Source organism: Manis javanica, chromosome 16 (assembly GCF_040802235.1).
Source record: "Manis javanica isolate MJ-LG chromosome 16, MJ_LKY, whole genome shotgun sequence".
Lineage (NCBI taxonomy): Eukaryota > Metazoa > Chordata > Mammalia > Pholidota > Manidae > Manis > Manis javanica.
In genome coordinates, this window is record NC_133171.1 from 35,211,665 (window position 1) to 35,235,033 (window position 23,369).

Below are 23,369 nucleotides of genomic sequence, written 5' to 3' on the forward strand. Positions count from 1 at the left end.
CATCTCAGTGTACTGAGATGCGATAGAGTCACTACTTGTCTTCTCTGTGATGTACCGCCTTCCCGTTGCCCCCCCACAGATTATGTGTGCTGTTCATAATACCCCTTTTCCCCCTTCTCCCTCCCTTCCCACCCATCCTCCCCAGTCCCTTTCCCTTTGGAAACTGTTAGTCCATTCTTGGGTTCTGTGAGTTTGCTGCTGTTTTGTTCCTTCAGTTTTTTCCTTTGTTCTTATACTCCACATATGAGTGAAATCATTTGATACTTGTCTTTCTCCACTTGCTTATTTCACTGAGCATAATACCCTCTAGCTCCATCCATGTTGTTCCAAATGGGAGGATCTGTTACCTTCCAGTAGCTGTATCAGCCCCTTAGGTATCATCTCAGGTTTCTGTGGGACTTGGTGTAAGTCCCTTTTATTTATTTTATTTTAAATTTTTGTTAAGGTATTACTGATATACACTGTTATGGAGGTTTCACATGAAAAACAGTGTGGCTACTACATTCCCCCATATTACCGAGCTCCCCCCATACTCCATTGTAGTCACCGTCTGTCGGTGTAGTAAGATGCCACAGAGTCACTATTTGCCTTCTATGTGCTACACTGTCTATCCCGTGATCACCCCGACACCATGTATGCCAATCATTATACCCCTCAACCTTCTCCTCCCTTGCCATTGTCCCGTCCCTACTCCACCCCTTTGGTAACCACTAGTTCCTTCTTGGAGCTGTGAGTCTGCTGCTGTTTTCTTTCTTCAGTTTTGCTTAATTGTTATACCCCACAAATGAGAGAAAGCATTTGGTACTTGTCCTTCTACACCTAGCTTATTTTACTGAGCATAATGGCCTCCAGCTCCATCTGTGTTGTTGCAAGTGGTAGGATTTGTTTCTTTCTCATGGCTGAATAATATTCCATTGTGTATATGTACCACCTCTTCTTTATCCATTCATCTACTGATGGACACTTAGGTTGCTTCCACATCTTGGCTATTGTAAATAGTGCTGTGATAAACATAGGGGTGCATAGTCTTTTTGAATCTGAGAACTTGTTTTCTTTGGGTAAATTCCTAGGTGTGGGATTCCTGGGTCAAATGGTATTTCTATTTTTAGTTTTCTGAGGAACCTGGATACTGCTTTCCACAGTGGTTGAACTAACTTACATTCCCACCAGCAGTGTAGGAGCGTTCCCCTTTCTCTGCATTCTCACCAGCATTTCTTGTTCTTTGTCTTTTCTGTGGTGGCCATACTAACTGGTGTGAGGTGATATCTCATTGTGGTTTTGATTTTCATTTCCCTTATAATTAGTGATGTGGAGCATCTTTTCATGAGCCTGTTGGCCATCTGAATTTCTTCTTTGGAGCAGTGTCTGTTCAGATCCTCTGCCCATTTTTTAATTGGCTTATTTGCTTTTTGTTTGATGTGGCATGTGAGTTCTTCATATATTTTGCACGCTAACCCCTTGTTGAATATGCCATTTACAAGTATATTCTCCCGTGCTCTAGGATGCCTTTTGGTTCTGCTGATGGTGTCCTTTCCTGTACAGAATGTTTGTAGCTTCATGTAGTCCTATGAGTTCAGTTTTGCTTTTGTTTCCCTTGGTGTTAAGTCCCTTTTAGAGCATGCAGTGCACTCCTGCTGGGCTGTGATGACTTGTTCAAAGGTTAAACTCCAGGCCCTGCTGAAGGGCTACAGCCCACATTGGCTTTTGCCCCGGATGCAACAAACATTTTTGTAACCATTGGGTCACATCAGAGTCAGGCTTTCCTTCAAGCCAACATACCTGGGCCAATTCATCTGCTTCATCAACTCATGGAGATGTCAGCAGCAAATGGGGCCTGCTCTTCTTCAGAATTTTGACCAGAATTTGGTAAGTTGGTGAGTCCATTCAAGCTACTTCCAGGGAACCCAGCCATAACTGTCTTTGGTCACATGGACATCCATTTCAGAGGGTCTTGACAGGTGTAGCGCACTCAAAGGCTAGAAGGCGTTGACTGCCCATTTTGCAGTGGTGAAAGAAAATGCACATGTGTCATCGTAGGCCCACCTGATGCCCTTTCATACCACATGGTATAAGGGCTTCATCATTTGTGCCATGTGCAGGATAAACAGTCTCCAGTAGCCTAAAAGTCCCCCAAACTCTTGCAATAGCGTGACGGATGTGGGGGTAGGATAAGCCTGAACTTTATCTATAATCTCTGCTTCTGGGATAACAATATGCACACCAGACCCCAGAAAGTCACTCCGTTCTTGATTGGCTTATGGCTGGATATACAGGTAAGGCTATCAGAGTGAAACAAGCCTGAATCCTGTTGGGAGTAGGGCATCTATGCCCGAAGGAATATACTGTGTATATCTCTCCCACCCCTAAATATATTTTGGGGATAGATATCCAGCGGGGCCTGTGCTTGCAGACCACTGCAGGTGAGTTCAGACTGAGGATATGTGTGGTAAAAGCACCTGCCTGTAGCTTTTCTTGTGCATCAGAGGACTTAACTATCCTCTCCCACTAGATGACAAACATATGCTGAGCTTCAACAGGTGTTATGGGAGTTAAGCATGAAAAATGCCATCCATAGTCTATAGAATTATGCCCTTATGAGGAGCCTGTTACTGCAGGGATGAGAAATATGGTGCTTCAGATGGCTTCCATGTCCCTCTTTGGGTTCCTAGTGGCCATTCTTGTCCCTCACTTAAGGCAACCCATAAGTGAGATTATTCATATGGTAGCAGACTTGGGAGAGGTTGAAGCAATGATAGCACAGAAGGTAATATGGTCTGCTACTCAAAGGAAGAATTTAAAAGTCCCAGGGACCCAGGTGTGGGTTGATTTAATAGGGGAAGGAACAGAGAGAAATTAGGTGTGTAGTCAAATAGAATCTTCCTGGAGCTATGGCAACAATTGAAACTGGAGCAGCAGTTCTGGCTGTTGAGGACCAAGAAGCAGAGGCTGGAGATAGAGCCACAAGTCTGACCTGTGTGTTTGCAAGACTTCCTGCTAGGGAGTGAGCCAGCCTCACCTGAACCCACACAGGAAGATCATTGGAGGACTCGGTTTGACTGAGGGGGCGTTGAGGTACTTGGCCTGAGGGACTTGGAGGGGGACCAGAGGTCACATGTTGAAATATCAATTTATTGGTACCTAATGAGTGTTCAATACATCCCAGCTCTGGTAGACACAGGAGCTGAATGTTGACTGATTTATGGCAACCCTGAGTGATTTTCAGGGCCCCCCACTGTTATAGTTGGATATACAGGTAAGGCTATCAGAGTGAAACAAGCCTGAATCCTGTTGAGAGTAGGGCATCTATGCCCAAAGGAATATACTGTGTATATCTCTCCCACCCCTAAATATATTTTGGGGATAGATATCCAGCGGGGCCTGTGCTTGCAGACCACTGCAGGTGAGTTCAGACTGCGGATACGTGTGGTAAAGGCAGTTCTGAGTGGACATGCTAAGCACCTGCCTGTAGCTTTTCTTGTGCATCAGCAGGTGACTAATGCCAAGCAATATAAATTCCCTGGAGGAAAAGAAAGAAATTGAAGAACCCCTCCAGGAACTGGAAAAGTGGGTATTAAAAATGCCACCCATAGTCCTTTCAGTTCTCTAGTGTGGCTGTTAGAAAAGTAGAATGGGTCCTGGCACAAGACCATGGATTACAGAGAATTGAAAAAAGTCATTTTGTCTGTTGCATATGTGATGGATACCCTGAATCATGAACTAGTAACATAACATTATGTTGTGGATCTTGCTAATGTCTTCTTTTCCATTGAAATAGAACAATAAAGTCAGGAACAATTTGCGTTCATGTGGGAAGGGCAGCAATGGACTTTCACTGTCCTTCCACAGGGATACCTCCACAGCCCTCCATCTGTCATGAGCTTGTAGCCAAGAACTTGCAGCATGGGAGAAACTGCCAATGGTGCCGCTGGGCCATTATATTGATGATACGCTAACGTCTGAATCTGTTTCAGATATGGAAGTTGCAGCACCTAGTCTGCTGCAACATGTACAGCATAAAGGATGGGCTGTGAACAGCACTAAGGTTCAGGCACCTGCTTTGTCTGTCAAATTATTGGGGGTGATCTTGTTGGGAAGACTGAAGTTTTCCCAGAAGTAGTCATAAGGTGAAGTCCAGGCGTTCCCTATCCCTACAATGTGGTGTTGTTACAGGAGTTTTGAGTCTTTCAGGGTACTCGAGTGTTTATCTTGCCCCTGGCACAAATTCTGCAGCCCTTGTACCTTTTCATTTAGAAGAGCATCTGGTGGGAGTGGGATGAGACATTTGTGTCTGCTTTTAGCGCTTCGAGGAAACTCCACCCGCCACCAGTACCCGACCCCAGAAAGTCACTCCGTTCTTGATTGGCTTATGGCTGGATATACAGGTAAGGCTATCAGAGTGAAACAAGCCTGAATCCTGTTGGGAGTAGGGCACACGCGTCTCCACATCTCGAGGGTCCTCGACCTCAGCGAAGGTGAAGGGTGGCCCCCCGTGGCAATTCTTGAGGTCGGAGTCACGGTGAGCGCGGCATTTGTAGAACACATGCTCAGTGCCCTTGGTTCACAAGTCTGGTGGTAAGTTACCTGCGTAGATGTGGCAATCGGTGCGCGCCCTGCTGGGCCACGAATCACACCACCTCCCGTCATGGCGGCCACGAAAAGCGTGGACCCGGGCACCGGCCTTCCCACCGAGTCTGGCGCTCCGTGAAGCGACCCCGCAGGACTCCACGTCTGCCCTGTGGCAGCGTGTTCCTGAGATTTATCCTTGGTGCCTGTATCAGATCCTTCCTTTTTTTTTTTTTATCAGGTAGTGGCATGTTAACATGTGGATACATCCGTTTGGTCATCTGTTCTACTCATGAACATTTGAGTTTTTCCAGTTCACGTACAATATTTTTAAACCAGAATTTTGTTCATGGCATTTACCAGCTTTAAAGTGTTGTCATCTGGTCATTGTCAGATGCATAATGCGATTAACCCAAACTTGAATTTCTTTTTTTTGTTAATAATACTTTCTGGCTTTCCATTAGAATCATCTGGGGTGGTTAAAAAACAAAACCCAACAATCAGGCCACACCTGAGACCAATTAATGAGGATCTCTGGAAGTGGGGCGCAGAGGCAGTGGTTTTGAAGCTCCTCGGGTGAAGGTACTGTGCGGCCGGTCGGGAGAGCTCTTACATGGTCTTCCAGAGACTAGGTTGGAAGGTTGCTCGCTAGTCTTTCACTTCCTGTAGTGACTGCTTCTCACTCCTCTTAAGTCCGGTATTTTTTTTCTTCTCTTGAATTTGATGACATTCAGATTTCAACTCTCTACTTGTGTTTTTTCTTTAAGGGCTTTAGTTTTCCTTCCTAAAGTATTGTTAAGTTCCTTCTTACAGGCTTTCCATGTCTCCTTTACATTCTCTTCTCTCTCAGTTCCCCCAGATAACAGGTAGTTTTTCCTTGCACTGACCCTGAAGCCTTGTAGAAGATTGCATTTTAAAACTCAGGCACCTCTTCAGGTAAGTTCTTCTTTTATGCACTGATTTATTCAAAATATGTCTTCTAATAGGTGGAGCATCTTCAGGCTCATCCATTTACGGTCTTGTTCTGTCTTCTTCTGTGCTGTCTTGCTGTTTCTTTGCTGGGCCATGACCCTGACATTCTCATTCACCATAGCTTCAGTTCCAGGGTCTTCTGGGTTTGGCTGCTTGCTCCTGTATGGATCTTGGGAAGCGGTCAATGGGGCATCTTTCTCCACTGTCGTGGCTGTCTGTCTGTACCTGACCCAGAGGGCATTCCCTCCAAGGGTGAGTACTCCCCCACCTCGCTTCTGTGCCTCCCAGCTGTGGATGTAGAGCAGTTGAATTCCAGGGTCATAAAACTAGGCAGGAGGACTGAGAGGTTCCAGTGTTGGACTGGGGCAGGGTAATGGGCATTTAGCCCCAGGTCCTGGCAATAAGGCAGCGCTTGATCCATGGAGATTTGTCGTCGTAACGTTGCCTTGTGTTGATTTAGGTTGTCTAGCTTGAATATCTAATATAGATTGTTTTCCCTGTTAAATGATTTCCCACCTTCAATCTTACATCTGTGGCTTTTTTCTTACATTCCTGCAAGGTTGCAAAATGTAAAATTGATGAGACAGATGTAGAGAATTTAAGAACAATAATAAAACTGATTAGCTTCTCTGTTTTTTATTATAAAACCTTGCACTGGCAATCCTAAAACATGGCAGTGATAAAATGCTCCTCGCACTGTCCCCCAAAATCTTTTGCTACAATTGCTTTGGTCATTGCTGAATTTCAGTTAAAAAACAAGTCTATCTGTGTGCTTGAAATTAGCACACTTCTATTATTTTTCCTTTATAGTGTGCATGGAAGCTAATTTGGAGAATCCCTGATATGTACAGTAGAAAAACTCCCCCAACACAGGCACATAAAGTCAGCTGTATGGGTTCTTTTGGAAAGTACGTCCTTAAAGGTTTGAAATCCTACAAGCTCACGTCAGTTGTACTTTTTTGTGTGTGTGTCTGTGTTTGACTGTGTTTTTCAATTTTAGTATCATGTACAATTACATGAGCAACATTATGGTTACTAGACTCCCCACATCATCAAGTCCCCACCACATACACTGTTACAGTCACTGTCCATCAGCATATTAAGATGCTATAGAATCACTACTTGTCTTCTCTGTGTTGTACAGCCATCCCCGTGCACCCCAGCCCAACACATAATGTCTCCTTATTGTAATGCCCCCTTTTCCCACTTGTCCCTCTCTTCCCATCCATCCTCCCCAGTTACCCTTTGGTAACTGTTAGTCTATTCTTGGGTTCTGCAAGTCGGCTGGTGTTTTGTTCCTTTAGTTTTTTTCTTTGTTCTTATACTCCACAGAAGAATGAAATCATTTGATACCTGTCTTTCTCCGCCTGGTTGATTTCACCGAGCATAATACCCTCTAGCTGAATTCTTGTTGTTGGAAATGGTAGGATTTGTTTTCTTCTGATGGCTGCATAATATTCCATTGTGTATATGTACCACATCTTCTTTATGCATTCATCTACTGATGGACACTTACCTTGCTTCCATTTCTTGCCTATTGCAATAAACATAGGGGGGCATATATCTTTTTCAATCTGGGCTGCTGCGTTCTTAGGGTAAATTCTTAGGAGTTGAATTCCCATGTCAAATGGTATTTCTATTTTGAGATTTTTGAGGCACCTCCATACTGCTTTCCACAATGGTTGAACTAATTTACATTCCCACCAGCAGTGTAGGAGGAGTCCTCTTTCTTCCACATCCTTGCCAACATTTGTTGTTGTTTGTCTTTTAGATGGTGGCCATCCTTACTGTTGTGAGGTGATAACTCATTGTGGTTTTAATTTGTATTTTTCTGATAATTAGCGATGTGGAGCATCATTACATGTGCCTGTTGGTCATCTGAATTTGTTCTTTGGAGAACTGTCTGTTGAGATCCTTTGCCCATTTTTTAATTGGATTATTTCATTTTTTTTTTGGTGAGGTGTGTGCTCTTTTATATATATATTTTGGATGTCAAGCCCTTATCATTTATGTCATTTATGAATATATTCTCCCATACTGTAGTATGTCTTTTTGTTCTATTGATGGTGTCCTTTGCTATATAGAAGCTTTTCAGCTTGATATAGTCCCACTTGTTCATTTTTACTTTTGTTTCCCTTGCCTGGGGAGATATGTTCATGACGAAGTTGCTTGTGTTTATGTCCAAAAGATTTTTGCCTCTGTTTTTTTCTATGAGTTTTATGGTTTCATGACTTACATTCAGGTCTTTGATCAGTTTTGAGTTTACTTTTGTGTATGGGGTTAGACAACAATCCAGATTCATTCTCTTACATGTAGGTGTCCAGTTTTGCCAACACCAGCCTTTGAAGAGGCTGTCATTTCCCCACTGTATATCCATGGCTCCTTTATCATACATTAATTGACCATATATGTTTGGGTTAATATCTGGACTGTCAATTCTGTTCCACTGGTCTGTGGCTCTGTTCTTGTGCCAGTACCAAATTGTCTTGATTAGTCTGGCTTTGTAGTAGAGCTTGAAGTTGGGAAGCAAGATCCCCCATTTTATTCTTCCTTCTCAGGATTGCTTTTGCTCTTCAGGGTCTTTTGTGGTTCCATATGAATTTTAGAACCACTTGTTCCCGTTTGTTGAAGAATGCTGGTATTTTGATAGGGAGAGCATTGAATCTGTAGATTGCTTTAGGCAGGATGGCCATTCTGACTATATTGATTCTTCCTACCCGTAAGCACGGGTGTGTTTTTATTTTTTGGTATCTTCAGTTTTTCTAATGAGTGTCTTGTAGTTTCATGGTATATGTCTTTCACTTCCTTGGTTAGGTTTATTCTAGGTATTTTATTCTTTTTGATGCAATTGTGAATAGAATTGATTTCCTGATTTCTTTCTCCTAAGTCATCAATAGTGTATATGAATGCAACAGATTTCTATGTATTAATTTTGTATCCTTCAAGTTTGCTGAATTCAGATATTAGATCTCGTAGTTTTGGTGTGAATTCTTTATATTTTTTTATGTACAATATCATGTCATCTGCAAACAGTGACAGTTGAACTTCTTCCTTACCAATCTGGATACCTTTTATTTCTTTATGTTGTCTGATTGCCATGGCTAGGAACTCCAGAACTATGTTGAATAAAGAGGGGAGAGTGGGCATCTTTGTCTTATTCCCAATCTTTAAGGAAAAGCTTTCAGCTTCTCTCTGTTAAGTATGATGTTGGCTGTGGGTTTGTCATATGTGGCCTTTTTTATGTTGAGGTTCTTGCCCTTTATACCCATTTTGTTGAGAGATTTTATAATAAATGGATGTTGAATTTTGTTGAATAGTTTTTCAGCATCTATGGAGATGATCATGTGGTTTTTGTCCTTTTTGTGGATATGGTGGATGATGACGATAGGTTTCGAATGTTGTACTGTCCTTGCATTCCTGGAATAAATCCTACTTGATCATGAGGGATGATCTTTCTGATGTATTTTTGAATTTGGTTTGGAATATTTTGTTGGGTATTTTTGCACCTATATGCATCAAGGATATTGGCTTGTGATTTTCTCTTTTTGTAGTGCCTTTGCCTGGTTTTAGCATTAGAGTGATGCTGGCCTCATAGAATGAGCGTAAGTCCCTCCTCTTCTACTTTTTGGAAAACTTTAAGCAGGATGGGTATTAGGTCTTCACTAATGTTTGATAAAATTCGGCTGTGAAGCCATGAGATCCAGGCCCTTTGTTCTTAGGTAGTGTGTTGATTATGAATTCCATTTCATTGCTGATAATTGGTATCATCAGATTTTCTGTTTCTCCCTGGGTCAGCCTTGCTAAGTTGTATTTTTCTAGAAAGTTGTCCATTTCTTCTAGGATATGCACTTTGTTAGCATATAGTTTTTTATAGTATTCTCTAATAATTATTTTTTCTGTGGTATCTGTAGTGATTTTTCATTTCTCTTTTCTAATTTTGTTTATGTGTGTAGATTGTCTTTTTTTCTTGAGAAGTCTGGCTAGGGGTTTATTTATTTTATTTTGTCGAAGAAGCAGCTCTTGCTTTCACTGATTACTTCTGTTGTTTTATTTTTCTCTATTTTATATTTTTCTGCTCTGATCTTTATTATGTCCCTCCTTATGGCTTTGGCCCTAAAGTTTTCTTCTTTTTCAGTTTAATTTATTGTGAGTTTAGACTGTTGATATGGGATTGTTGTTCTTTCCTGAGGGAGGCCTGTATTGTAATATACTTCCCTCTTAGCACAGCCTTGACTGCATCCCACAGATTTTGTATTGCTGAATTATTGTTGTCATTTGTCTCCATGTATTGCCTATTGTCTGTTTTTATTTGGTCATTGATCCATTGGTTGTTTAGGAGCATGTTGTTAAGCCTCCATGTGTTGTGGGCTTTTTCATTTTCTTTGCATAATTTGTTTCTTGTTTCATACCTTTGTGGTCTAAGAAGGTGGTTGGTACAATTTCAGTCTTTTTGAATTTACTGAGGCTCTTTTTGTTGCCTAGTATATGATATATTCTTGACAATGTTCCATGTGCACTTGAAAAGAATGTGTATCCTGCAGTTTTGGGTGTAGAGTTCTGTAGATGTGTGTTAGATGCATCTGTTCTAGGGTGTTATTCATTGCCTCTGTGTCCTTACTAATTTTCTGTCTTCTGGTTGATCTGTCATTTGAGTGCTGTGTTGAAGTCTCCTAAAATGAATGCACTGCATTCAATTTCCCCCTTTAATTCTATTAGTATTTGTTTCACATATGTAGGTTCTCCTGTGTTGGGTGCATAGATATTTATAATGGTTATTTCCTCTTGTTGGACTGACTCCTTTATCAATATGTCAAGTCCTTTTTTGTTTCTTGTTACTTTCTTTGTTTTGAAGTCTATTTTGTCTGATACAGGTTCTGCAACACCTGATTTTTTCTCCGTATTGTTTGCATGGAGTATCTTTTTCCATCGCTTCACTTTTGGTCTGTTCTGTGCATGTCTTTGGGTTTGAAGTGAGCCTCTTGTAGGCGGCAGCATATAGATGGGTCTTGCTTTTCTATCCACTCTGTAACTGTGTCTTTTGGTTGGTGCCTTCAGTCCATTTACATTTAGCGTGATTACTGATAGATATGGACTTAGCTGCCATTGCAGGCTTTGGATTTGTGGTTACAAAAGGTTCAAGGGCAGCAGTACCTGCAGGGCCTGCTGCACGTCTCTAGGGGGTGAGGCTTTGCGGGAAGCCACCTGGGCTTGCTGGTGTGTGGGAAATTCCAAGCGGGCGGGTCAGTGAGTGAGAAAACAGGCGTGGGGTGGGGCGTGTGCAGGGCCCATGATGCCCTTCTCTTTGGCCAATCAGCGCCTGCTGCGGGTGCCTGTGAGGCCGCACTTTCTTCTCTGCACTAGGCGGCGCAGACGACGGAAGGGGCATCTCCTCAGCTCCAGCCGGAGTCCTGGGGCGCAGCGGCGAGGCCCGGGTGCTCTGGCTATGGGGCCACTGAAAGCGGTCTGATGGACATTTCGAAGCTGACAACTTTGCTGCTGCCGCCATTCCCCTCGAGGTCCACCGCCACCCGTTAACAGGCTCCTCCGCAAGCCTCTGAGGGCCCCAGGGTGGGGGCAGCTGGCGGCGACTCCTCAGTGTGTCCCGCGAGGGTCCCCGCCCATCTGTGAGCGTTGGTGGTGGCGGCCGCTGCACCGCTGGGCCTGCGCGTTGCCCGTAAGCTCCGGCCGGGACCCGGTGCCACGCGGTGGGCGCCTGACTCCAAAGTTGAGCGCAGGCCGGCGGTGCGGGTGGTGGCCGCTCTGGATGCTCCAGCTGCACCTGCTCCAGGCTCTGCTTCAAGGTAGGACGGGGCGCGGGCACGGGGTCCCCCTGAGGAGCAGGCCGGTGGGTTTACTGGGACGAGGCCGCCAGGCGGGGAGTCCTGTGAGTCTGCTGCTGTTTGTTCCTTCATTTTTTCTTTGTTGTTATGCTTCATAAATGAGGGAAATCATTTGGTACTCGTCTGTCTCTGCCTGGCGTTTTTCACTGAGCATAATACCCTCCAGCTCCATCCATGTTGCAAATGGTAGGATTTGTTTCTTTCTTCTGGCTGAATAGTATTACATTCTGTGTATGTACCACATCTTCTTTATCCATTCATCTACTGATGGACCCTTAGGTTGCTTCCATATCTCGGCTCTTGTAAGAAGTGCTGCACTAAACATAGGGGTGCACATGCCTTTTTGAATCTGAGAAGTTGCTTTCTTTGGGCAAATTCCTAGGAGTGGAATTCTGGGTCAAATGGTATTTCTATTTTTAGATTTTTGAGGAACCTCCATACTGCTTTCCACAATAGTTGTACTAGCTTACATCCCCACCAGCAGTGTAGGAGGGTTCCCTTTTCTCTGCATCCTCACCAGCATTTGTTGTACCTAGTCTTTTAGATGTTGACTGTCCTAACTGGTGTGAGGTAATACCTCACTGTGGTTTTAATTTGAATTTCCCTGATAATTAGTGACGTGAAGCATCTTTTCATGTGCCCGTTGACCATCTGAATTTCTTCTTTGGAGAAGTGTCTGTTCAGATACTCTGCCCGATTTTTAATTGGATTATTTCATTTTTGATTGTTGAGGTGCATGAGCTCCTTATATAGTTTGGATGTCAACCCCTTGTCGAATATGTCATTTGTCAATATATTCTCCCATACAGTAGGATGCCTTTTTGTTCTATTGATGGTGTCTTTTGCTGTGCAAAAGCTTATCAACTTGATATAGTCCCACTTGCTCATCTTTGCTTTTTTTTCTTCCTACCCAGGGAGATATGTTCATGAAGAAGTTGCTCATGTTTATGTCCAAGAGATTTTTTCCTGTGTTTTTTTCTCAGAGTTTTATGGTTTCATGACTAACATTCAGGTCTTTGATCCATTTCTAGTGTACTTTTGTGTATGGGGTTACATGTAGCTGTCTGGTTTTGCCAACACCAGCTCTTGAAGAGGCTGTTATTCCCCCAATGTTGTATTTGCTGTTTTTTCAGAATATATATGGTTTCAGGAGGAAATTTCTGCTGCCCTACCATGCCGCCAACTTGAGAAAAAAAATGAAGATGTCTGTTTTAATAAGAGAAATATAAGGAATGGAAATTCCTTTTGTTGAGGGTAAAGAAAGTAATTGTTCCAAAATGCAGCTGTTTACTTAAAGAGGAAGAACTATAAATGTAAAAAAATATTGTAGAAACTTTGTGGAAGAATTAGAAAACTTTTTGCAATTTGTCAACATTAACAGCAAATTGAAATTTTGTTTTCAGTGAAAAGGGCAAGTATTTTTAAACTGTTAGTCTCCTCTTAATGTTGAAAAATTGCAGAAATTTTTCTAATTGTTTTATCGAAGCAGTTTCTCATGCTTAAAGTCTCAATGAATTTTATGAGCATTTGAGAAAATGTGATCTCCATATTAAAAGGACTAAAAGCTAAACTTTGCTAATAACTGTGTGACCTTCTGTATCTGCCATGGAAGTGTTTGTTGTCAGTCTAGTTAAATGAATAAGTATTGCTTCATGGCAATCTGTAATCATATTTAAGCAAGTGCCAAAGAAACTTTCTTCTGACAGCTTCCCAAAATCAAATTCAAAAAGGTGCTTTTACCTCTAGTTAACTCTGATACTTTCTAGAGGGCCCCTGAAACACGTCAGAGCAATTTTTCTCCTCATTGGGGAAAATATTTAGCTAATTTGGCTTATTTATCTGATATATATTTACCTGGAAAGCACTGTCAAAGGGAATGGTGCTATACTTTGTTACTGAATGTTTTGTGTTACAGAAATATCCAAATTTCCTTATGTCAGCTGTCTTATAGTAAGCTCTCATCGCATATTTCACCATAGTCAGTTGTAAGTCTTTTGTCACTTAAAGTAACTGTTTTATTACTCCTAAACTAATAAAGAACTAGATTTCAGAAGAACAGGTATTGGTTACATAGGATTAAGTAAACTAAGGACAATGATTTTGTGGCTTTATGTTTCAAATGTTGCTGATAAAGTGTTTTAAGCTTTTTCTCTTAAACTGACAGCAGTTTAGTAAATGCCAATATCTTTATAGGCAGAATTGAAACAATTATCTTTCTCTCTACCTGATCCCTCCACAATTTAAAAACTCTCAGTGAGTACTTTCATATTTCAAGGCAGTATGTTTATTTGCATAAGTTCAATAAGGATCTGCTTTCCTTGTAAGAGGACCAATTAAAAACACAGGCGATATTACCAACGCTGTGACTGGAATGTCATACTTGAGAGACACGTGCATAAACTCAGATATGAACAGCTTTAAGGAACTAAGGTTGACTTTATAAAGCCAACAAATCCCCGTGGAAGAACTGGCCTGGTACCTTGCTTACAGGGTTCCCAGCAGCCTTACCAGGTGAGTAAGGAAGGTCACTTCCTGGCAGGTGCCAAAACCTCAGGATGTCTTAGGGAAGAGAGGAATTCAGCCAAATCTACAGGTACTGCAGGCAAAACCTGAAGGCAAGTCTGGCTTGGCTTTCTGGCCTGGAGAGGCCTTTAAAAGTCCAATCTGCACTTCCTTATAAAAAATTCCTTCAAAGCACATTTAAAGGATTCTGTGTAATCAATTGCTCTTCTTGCTGCACTTATGCAAATAGTCAAGCCAAGTGTTAATTAGTTTCTTAATGTAGGTACTTCTAATAAAAATGAGGGTGATTTTAGAGAAAAGTATTGTTTCAATCATACAGCCTTATCTATACTAAATCCTAATACTAGTCATTGAGACGTAGACCAGATCCAGAATTCTCGTTTCCGCAAAATATCTAGCTATGGTTCTCCAGATGTTTTAGTTTTCTCCCATCATTTCAATTAAAGTTTTACTATTTCTAGTTCTCATATTCAGCCATGCATTCTTTTTTTCTTTGTTTGTTTTGTTTTGATTTTTATTAAGGTATGATCGATACACACTCTTCTGAAGGTTTCACATGAAAAAACAATGTGGTTACTACATTTACCCATATTATCAAGTCCCCACCCACACCCCAATGCAGTCACTGTCCATCAGGGCAGCAAAATGCTAGAGATTCACTATATGCTTGTCTGTGCTACACTGTTCTCTCCGTGTTCCCCACACCAGGTGTACTAAACATAGTACCCCTCAGTCCCCTTCTCCCTCCCTCCCCACCTGCCCTCCCACAGCCTCCCCTTTGGTAACCATTAGTTCATTCTTGGAATCTCCGAGTCTGCTGCGATTTTGTTCCTTCAGTTTTGCTTCTTTATTATACTCCACAAATGAGGGAAATCATTTGACATTTGTCTTTCTCTGCCTGGCTTATTTCACTGAGCATAATGTCCTCCAGCTCCATCCATGCTGTTGCAAATGTTAGAATTTCTTTCTTTCTTATGGTCGAATAGTATTCCATTGTGTATATGTACCACGTCTTCTTTATCCATTCATCTTCTGGTGGAGCCATGCATTGTTAATCTTCTCAAGTTGCTCCAAAAAAGAAAATCCAACTCCAGATGTTCCTACTTAACCTAATAACACGATTTGTTCTATCTTGCCTAGAAGCCATAAAAGTGCAAATAGTAATAGAAATGGAACCCCGAATAGAAATGCCAATCTTCTGTGGCCCTTTCAACTGACCATTTGTGGAGACCTAACTGCACCCCTTACCCAACCCCTCTCAGGATGAAGCAAGCAGAGTGGTCATGGCCCCTTTTTCCTAGAAGCAGCTAGAGTCTCTGTCTGTAGAGGGGAGAATGAGACAAGGACTGTGAGCTTAGACAGAATAAGGTGAGGGCCTCTGGAAAAAGCAGGGCCAGATATTTGCAGTCAGAGCAATGTACTAACTACATGCAAGGAAACCCCCTACCAAAACTCAGGGTCACCCAACCAGACAGCCCCCAAGAATTTGACTGACAAACCAGGTCCCTGAAACGTGGTGCTGTTCACAGCCCATCCTTTCTCCTGTAAGTGTTGCAGCAGTCTAGGTGCTGCACAATGTTTGTTGCATGCAGGTCTTCTGGTAAGAAAAGAAAGAGTCAGCATGATATCATCAATGTAATGGTCCAGCTGCACCATTGGCAGGTTCTCCCATGCTGCATATCCTGGGCTCCAAGCCCATGGCACACGGGGGGGCTGTGGAGGTGCTCTTGTGGAAGGACAGCGACAGCCCACTGCCGTCCTTCCCGTGTGAAGGAAAACTGCTCCTCACTGTCCTGTGCTATGTTTATGGAGAAGAAAGCATTAGCCAGATCCACAGCATAGTATGTCCCTAGTTCATGACTTCGGGGATTCATGAGGGCTGCACTAGTGGGGACAGCAGCCTGCAGAGGGGTATGACTGACTGAATCAGTTCTCTGTAATCCACGGTCATGTGCCAGGAGCCATCTGGCTGTTCCACCAGCCACTCCAGCAGGTTAAAAGGGCTATGAGGACGCTTTATAATGCCCAGTTTTCCAGTTCCTGGAGGGGTTCCCCAATTTCCTTATGCCGTCCAGGGAATTTGTATTGCTTGGCATTCCTCCCCTACTGATGTTGAAGAAAAGCTATAGGCAGGTGCTTAGCATGTCCACTCAGAACTGCCTTTACCAGACGTATCCTCAGTCTGAACTCACCTGCAGTGGTCTGCAAGCACAGGCCCTGGAGGATGTCAATCCCCAAAATATATTCAGGGATGGGAGAGAGATACACAGTATATTCCTTCAGGTATAGATGCCCTACTCCCAACAGGATTCAGGCTTGTTTCACTCTGATAGCCTTAGCTCCGCACCTAACTATTAACAGCGGGGGTCCATGAAAACTGCTCAGGGTTGCCATAAATCAGTGAACATTTAGCTCCTGTGTCTACCAGAGTTGGGATGTGTTGAATATTCACTGGGTAGCGATGAATTGATATTTGCACATGTGGCCTCTGGTCCCCACCTGGTTCCCCAAGGTGTGTGCCTTGACCCTCCACTCAGTAAAACTGTATAGTCCAATCAGCTTCCCGTGTGGGTTCAGGTGAGGATGGTTCACTGTCTAGCAGGCAGTCTTGCAGGCTCCTCCTTTCCTCCAGTGACAATCGTCCCACATGAGGCTGCATCCCCACAGTGAACCAAGCCTGGACACCTGCCGGTGATACCCCAGAATTAATCCATCCCCAGCATCACCATGCACCTGGGAGTAGCGTTTACTGCAGCCCACGCTGTGTTTACAGCAGGGTGTGCCCTCAGAGCTGTGTCCCCCTCTGTGTGCCTATGCCTGCACCCATTAGGGGGCACCTTGGCATTTCAGACCAGAAACCCATGGCTGGTTTTGCCCCTAATGAGGAAAGTAGGCGGGGAGCCTGATGTTCACTGGTAGGACAAGTCCAGATAGCAGATGCAAATCCCTCCAAATGTATCTACGTATTTAACTTTATTTTGCTAAAATACTGAGAGAGGTTTAGGTGAGTGGAGAGTTGATGATATGATTCCAAAATTTACATGGAAGAGCAAGTGGGTTTTCCATGGAGGAAAGTCAGCCCATGCCCGCTCAGACATCTCTGAATTTCTAGTCCACAGAACCTGTGAGCATATGGAATTGTTCTCTTTTATGTTCCCAGGTCTGGGATGCTTCAATACACAGCAGCAGGTAGCTGGAATGTCCCTCATTCACGAAGGACACTGGCCTGCTTTCACAACCTTCCTCTAGATCCTCCTATCCCTTGGGTGACTTCAGTGTCCCTACAAACAAACTTCAGAGCACTCCTGTCTCCACCTGCTCACACTCAGTGATGTCCGTGTGTGGGCCTCCTCAGCTGCCCTCTGTCAGTTTACCAAAGGGCTGGCTTTCCCTGAAATTGTAAAGACCCTGGGAGGTTTGGGGATAAGGGACAAATGGAGGCCTCATCTTACCACCCCTGCAAACTCCTGCCTGGGGTTGCCCACAGGGAGAGCACTGGGCAGAGCTGCAGTTCACAAGGGCACCATGGCAACCTCTTGTCCATCATAATGGACATACCTCAGCAGGGCGGGGCAAAGGTGCATAAATACTGGCGCTATCACCCCACAGGCAACCACTTGCTACTTGGACCCCCAGGGCAGGTATCAGGTGGCTGCTTGCAGGTGCAAGATATACTGATTAGAGCGTGAGTAGAGCTGACGTTGGGAGTGCCGAGGACCCTGAGCGCGGGAGGAAGCAGAGGAGGTGTTGGCTTGAGGTGGCCTGCAGGTTACGGGCTCCAGGATGCTGGGGCCCACGCTCGTCGTCTTCCTGCTGCTGCTGCTGCCATCTCCGCTCCTGACCACCAGCAGCACCCCCCACCCCTACCGCACCCAGGACCAAGGTCACCACCCCAGCTCCAGGCTCCAGGAGAGCCCAGCAGATGTGGAATCCTGCTGGAGCACTTATGACGTGTACTTCGTCCTAGACTCGTGAGTGGCCCACCTGCTCTAGTCAGTGCCATAGAATGTCCCTGGGGTCAGTTTGGGGCCCCAGGCTCTGAGAGAGGGAAGCAGGGACTGTCTTGGTCACATTCAAGCAAGAGACTCTCTGCTGCCTCCCTGTTCCTGGGGCAGAAAGAATGCCCCAGGCATTTGTTCCCTGGGACTTTTTCTCCTGAAAAGGATTAAAGGCCCCCATCTGGTTTCTAGGTGACTCAGTCCCTCCAACCACATGGCCCAGATCTGTGACCTGCAGGCCCTTAATCAGCTGGCAGGGAAACTCCTGGGGGCAAACTGCTCAGCAGTTAGCGCCCTCTGGGCTTTGGCTGTTGGTTTTTGTCTGTTGGCATGTTTTGTTTTGTTTTTCACACTGATGACTATTGTGTAAATGGTCCCCAGGGAGATGGCCAGGTGGCTTTTGGGCATCCCCAGTGTCACTAATTGAAAGTCCTTTGCTTTCATGCTGCCAAGTGCTTTGCTTCTTTCTCGAACACCTTGGAGACCCAAGGTACAGTGTGTGTGTGCACCTCCAGGGCACTTTGGTTAGTCCAGAGCCCGGGGGAGCTAGGCTGTGGGGTAGGCCCCTGCCAGCCCTCAGAGAAGGATGGGGGTTGGGGGTCTCAGTCTTTGGGGGAGATGACCTTGCGTCCATATTCACCTCCTGTGTTGGGATGGGATAAATGCTACTTATTCAGTGTTGACAGTGGTGTTGAAAGGACTCTCTGGTGTCCAAGAACGTTCTTGGCCTCTCTGTCATCCTCAGAACCGTCCCTGGAGGGAGAGCAGGGCAGGCCTGTGATGTGCAGTCTCCTGAAAGGGGGAGGCTCCTGGGGGCTGGAGGAAGCAGCCCAGAGGCTGGAGGGGCTGCAGGACCCAGGCCCACTGAGCTGCCTCATTCCCTCCCAGGCGGGATGGCCTCTGACTCCCCCTAGTGTCACTGGAGCCTGCTGGAAGCGGGGTGCAGGCCCAGCTGAACCGGCAGGGCTGGGCGCCTCCCCTGCCAGGAGGAAAGGTCCCTCCTCACTGTCTCCGGGAAGGACTCTACGTTGCCCTGGGCATCTCTTGCCTCCCTGATCCTCCGCACAGCCCAGGGGCTAGTGACCCCCAGCTGTGGCGTGGGTTGGCGTCTGAATGGTCCTGGGGGACTGAGAGCCTCCTTGGGTCAGTCTTCCCAGAGAGGGCCAGTGAGCACAAAGGGGCCTCTCAGCTGCCATGCTGTTCTAGTGCCCCTGCCTGCACCCTGCTCTCTGCTGCTGGGCCTGCTCAGGCACATCTAGGCCCTGGGGTGCATGGGGAATGGCTCAGGGTGCAGGAGGGGCATGTGTAATAATAATAATTGGGCATCATGTGCCAGGCAACGTGCCCTCCCATGTAGGCCTCCTAAACCTTAAGGCAATGGATCTTTCCTTATTTTGGGGTGACGGAACTGAGGCTGAGGTGCAAGTGATTTACTCAATGTCAGCTGAGCTAATTTGCTTCCAAACACTAGACTGTGGGAAGATAGTCCCCTCTCTTCCCCAAGGAAGTGTGACATGGGCGTGTGAGAAAGGCACTAGAGAAAGAGCTTTTGAGCCAGGACCTCCCCACTCCTGCCCCTCTCTTCACACTGCCTCCTTTGGCTTCTTTTTTTGATATTTTATATTTTATTATTTATTATTAATTTTTATTTTGGTATCATGAATATACCATTACATGAAGAACATTATGTTTACTAGGCTCCGCTTTCAGCAAGTCCTCCCCACATACCCCTTCACAGTCACTGTCCATCAGTGTAGTAAGATGCTGTAAAATCACTACTGGTCTTCTCTGTGTTGCACAGCCCTCCCCGTGCCCCCCCACACTATACATGCTAATGGTAATGTCCCCTTTCTTTTTCCCTGCCCTTCTTCCTCCCTCCCACCCATCCTCCCCAGTAACTGTTAGTCCATTCGTGGGTTCTGTGATTCTGCTGCTGTTTTGTTCCTTCAGTTTTCCTTTGTTCTTATACTCCACATATGAGTGAAATCATTTGGTACTTGTCTTTCTCTGCCTGGCTTATTTCACTGAGCATAATATCCTCTAGCTCCTTCCATGTTCTAGCAAATGGTAGGATTTGTTTTCTTCTTATGGCTGAATAATATTCCATTGTGTATATGTACCACATCTTCTTTATCCATTTATCTACTGATGGACATTTAGGTTTCTGACATTTCTTGGCTATTGTAAATAGTGCTGTGATAAACATAGGGGTGCATCTGTCTTTTTCAAACTGGGCTGCTGCATTCTTAGGGTAAATTCCTAAAAGTGGAATTCCTGGGTCAAATGGTATTCCTATTTGAAGTGTTTAGAGGAACCTCCATACTGCTTTCCACGATGGTTGAACTAATTTACATTCCCACCAGCAGTGTAGGAGGGTTCCCCTTTCTCCACAGCCTCGCCAACATTTGTTGTTTGCTTTTGGATGGTAGCGATCCTCACTGTTGTGAGGTGATATCTCATTGTGGTTTTAATTTGCATTTCTCTGATGACAAGCGATGTGGAGCATCTTTTCATGTGTCTGTTGGCCATCTGAATTTCTTCTTTAGAGAACAGTGTATCCAGCTCCTCTGACCATTGTTTAATTGGATTATTTGCTTTTTGTTTGTTGATGTGTGTGAGCTCTTTATATATTTTGGATGTCAACCCTTTGTCGGATCTGTCATATATGAATATATTCTCCCATACTGTAGGGTACCTTTTTATTCTGTTGATGGTGTCCTTTGCTGTACAGAAGGTTTTCAGCTTCATATAGTCCCACTTGTTCATTTTTGCTGTTGTTTTCCTTGCCCGGGGAGATATGTTCAAGAAGAGGTCACTCATGTTTATGTCTAAGAGATTTTTGCCTATGTTTTTTTCTAAGAGTTTTATGGTTTCATGACTTACATTCAGGTCTTTAATCCATTTTGAATTTACTTTTGTGTATGGGTTTGACAGTGATTCAGTTTCATTCTCTTACATGTAGCTGTCCAGTTTTGCCAGCACCATCTGTTGAAGAAACTATCATTTTCCCATTGTATGTCCATGGCTCCTTTATCGAATACTAGTTGACCATATATATTGGCTTAATGTTTGGAGTCTTTGTTCTGTTCCACTGGTCTGTGGCTCTGTTCTTATGCCAGTACCAAATTGTGTTGATTACTGTAGCTTTGTAGTTGAGCTTGAAGTTGGGGAGCGAGATCCCGACCACTTTATTCTTCCTTCTCAAGATTGCTTTGGGTATTCGGGTCTTTGGTGTTTCCATATGAATTTTTAAACTATTTGTTCCAGTTCATTGAAGAATGCTGTTGGTAATTGATAGGGATTGCATCGAATCTGTATATTGCTTTGGGCAGGATGGCCATTTTGACGACATTAATTCTTCCTAGCCAAGGGCATGGGATGAGTTTCATTTGTTATTTTCCTCTTTAATTTTTCTTGAGTGTCTTGTAGTTTTCAGGGTATAGGTCTTTCACTTCCTTGCTTAGGTGTATTCCTAGGTATTTTATTTATTTTGATGCTATTGTGAATGGAACTGTTTTCCTGGTTTCTCTTTCTATTAGTTCATTATTAGTGTATAGGAAAGCCACAGATTTCTGGGGGTTAATTTTGTATCCTGCAAGTTTGCTGAATTCTGATATTAGCTCTAGTAGTTTTGGAGTGGAGTCTTATGGTTTATTATGTACAATAAATATCATGTCATCCGCAAATAGTGACAGTTTAACTTCTTCTTTACCAATGTGGATTACTTATGTTTCTTTGTTTTGCCTAATTGCCATGGCGATTACCTCCAGTACTATGTTGAATAACAGTGGGGAGAGTGGGCATCCCTGTCTTGTTCCCGATCACAGAGGAAAAGCTCCTTTGGCTTCTTAAATGCTGGCAGGCAGCCCTCAACCCTCCGACCACAGCTGGCTCTCTCGGCATGTCAGGGTGAGGAGTATAGGCCTTGTCCTGAAAGTAGAGAAGGAAGGAGAGGAAAGGGAGCCACTGAAGTTCCTGGTACCCCACTCAGGCTCCAGGACGAGCTGTGCCACAGCACTGTGCCCCCCACACCCCATCATGGCCTTTGCCTTGACACTTGCCCTTTTCGTTGGCCAGGACTAAATCCTGCCAGATTGTGCAAATAGGAGGAGGAGCTGAGGGTGCCCCAGAAAGCATTTACACACACAGTTCCCAGACCTGGGCCACCAGTGGGGAATGTGCCCAGAGTGTTGCTGCAGTGGCCAGGCCAGACCTGAAACCACAGCAACCTCAGCCCCAGGGCCAGGAGTTGCACACACCCAGACAGGGCCCACTGGGTGAGAAGTGCTTAGAGAGAGAGAACATCCTCCCTCCTGGGGCTGCTCCCTGCCCTTCCCGGGGAACGGGCAGTGGGAGGCAGCCCCAGCCCTACAGTCAGGCAGTCTCCATTCACCATCAGGGAGCCTTGGGCCAGTTGCTCCATCTCTCTGAGCCTCAGTGCCTCCATCTGTACAGTCAAGGTCTTCATACCCATCTCACCATGTTGCAATGAAGGGGAAGGGGAATTTGTAGGGAGTTTGCTCAGCACAACATCACACATAGTCATGGAAGATAAGTATAAAGTGACCTGGCATTTAAGCCAAAATCACACCTACTGGGATCTCCCTGCCCCACGGGGGCCGCTGACCCAGCCCAGATTCCCTGACTCGGCTTTCTTCCCATGTGCCCTCTGGAGTGGGGGATGTGTGAGCCTAATGTCTCTGCTGGGAGCCCTCCTGAGGTTTTCTGGGCGCTGTCACCATGTGATGAGTAGACCTGTTCATTCATTCTAGGCCGGGGGAAGTCAAGTAGGATCCCAAGGTGGGTGTGCCCAGTGAGAGGATAATGGAGAGTCAGAATCCAGGGGAGCACCCACACACGTGACAAAGGTGGAGGAAGAGGGGATGGCCTAGGGGAGAAAGCAGAGCTTCTAGATCCGTCCACTCCGGATGCAGGATGCTCATTACCCAGCACCTTGGCACCAACCCCTGTGGGACAAAATGGGCAGAAGTAGGATTAGGTGGAGCTTCCATGCGGGTCCGACAGCCTCAGCTGGCACTCAGGGTTGTCCCAAGCTGGACCAGATGTTAGGGCCACCCGTCACTGCCTGGGGCTACCATGGGAAAGGCGCGCGGAGAGGTTCACAGAGAGGATGACAGCTGAAGGGGCATCGTCAGTGAGGCATCTGGACCCAGCATGTGTGCGTCCTGCCCAGCTTCCTCCCGAGTACCGGTGAGCGGAAGGGCAGAGCTGTGCAGGCCTGGCTGTGGATCTGCGCTCCCCATTGGATGGGCCCTTTCGTGTCTTTTGTTTCTTCCTGCTCAGGGCCCTTCACACGTTTTCCTCTCCGAGTGAGCCATGGCTTCCGTTCTTCTCAGGGACAGAGGCTACTGAAACTTGTATGAACAATAACTCCACATTCACCCCTCCCCAACTCCTGGCAACCTCCTTTCTGTTTTCTGTATCTACGAATTTCCCTGTCCCAGACACTTCA

General features: G+C 45.0%; 1 protein-coding gene across 9 annotated transcripts in view; it reads left to right on the forward strand.

The window, feature by feature from the left end:
- Nucleotides 1–995: 995 nt before the first annotated feature.
- The window catches only part of LOC140846855 (anthrax toxin receptor-like), a 54,728-nt gene continuing 32,354 nt past the window's right edge, over nt 996–23,369 (forward strand). For 3 of the 9 annotated variants that reach the window (XR_012126364.1, XR_012126365.1, XM_073224943.1), the window contains exon 1: nt 17,408–17,869. Coding sequence is in view for 4 of the 9 variants with exons in the window: in XM_073224943.1 (XP_073081044.1) it covers nt 17,682–17,869 (188 nt within the window). In the remaining 5 variants the exon portion in view is untranslated. Of the gene's footprint in view, nt 1,867–5,419; nt 5,500–5,656; nt 5,788–10,813; nt 11,337–17,388; nt 17,870–23,369 lie in introns of those variants that run through there. The other 6 variants (XM_073224947.1, XM_073224948.1, XM_073224946.1 and 3 more) reach the window with 6 other exon arrangements.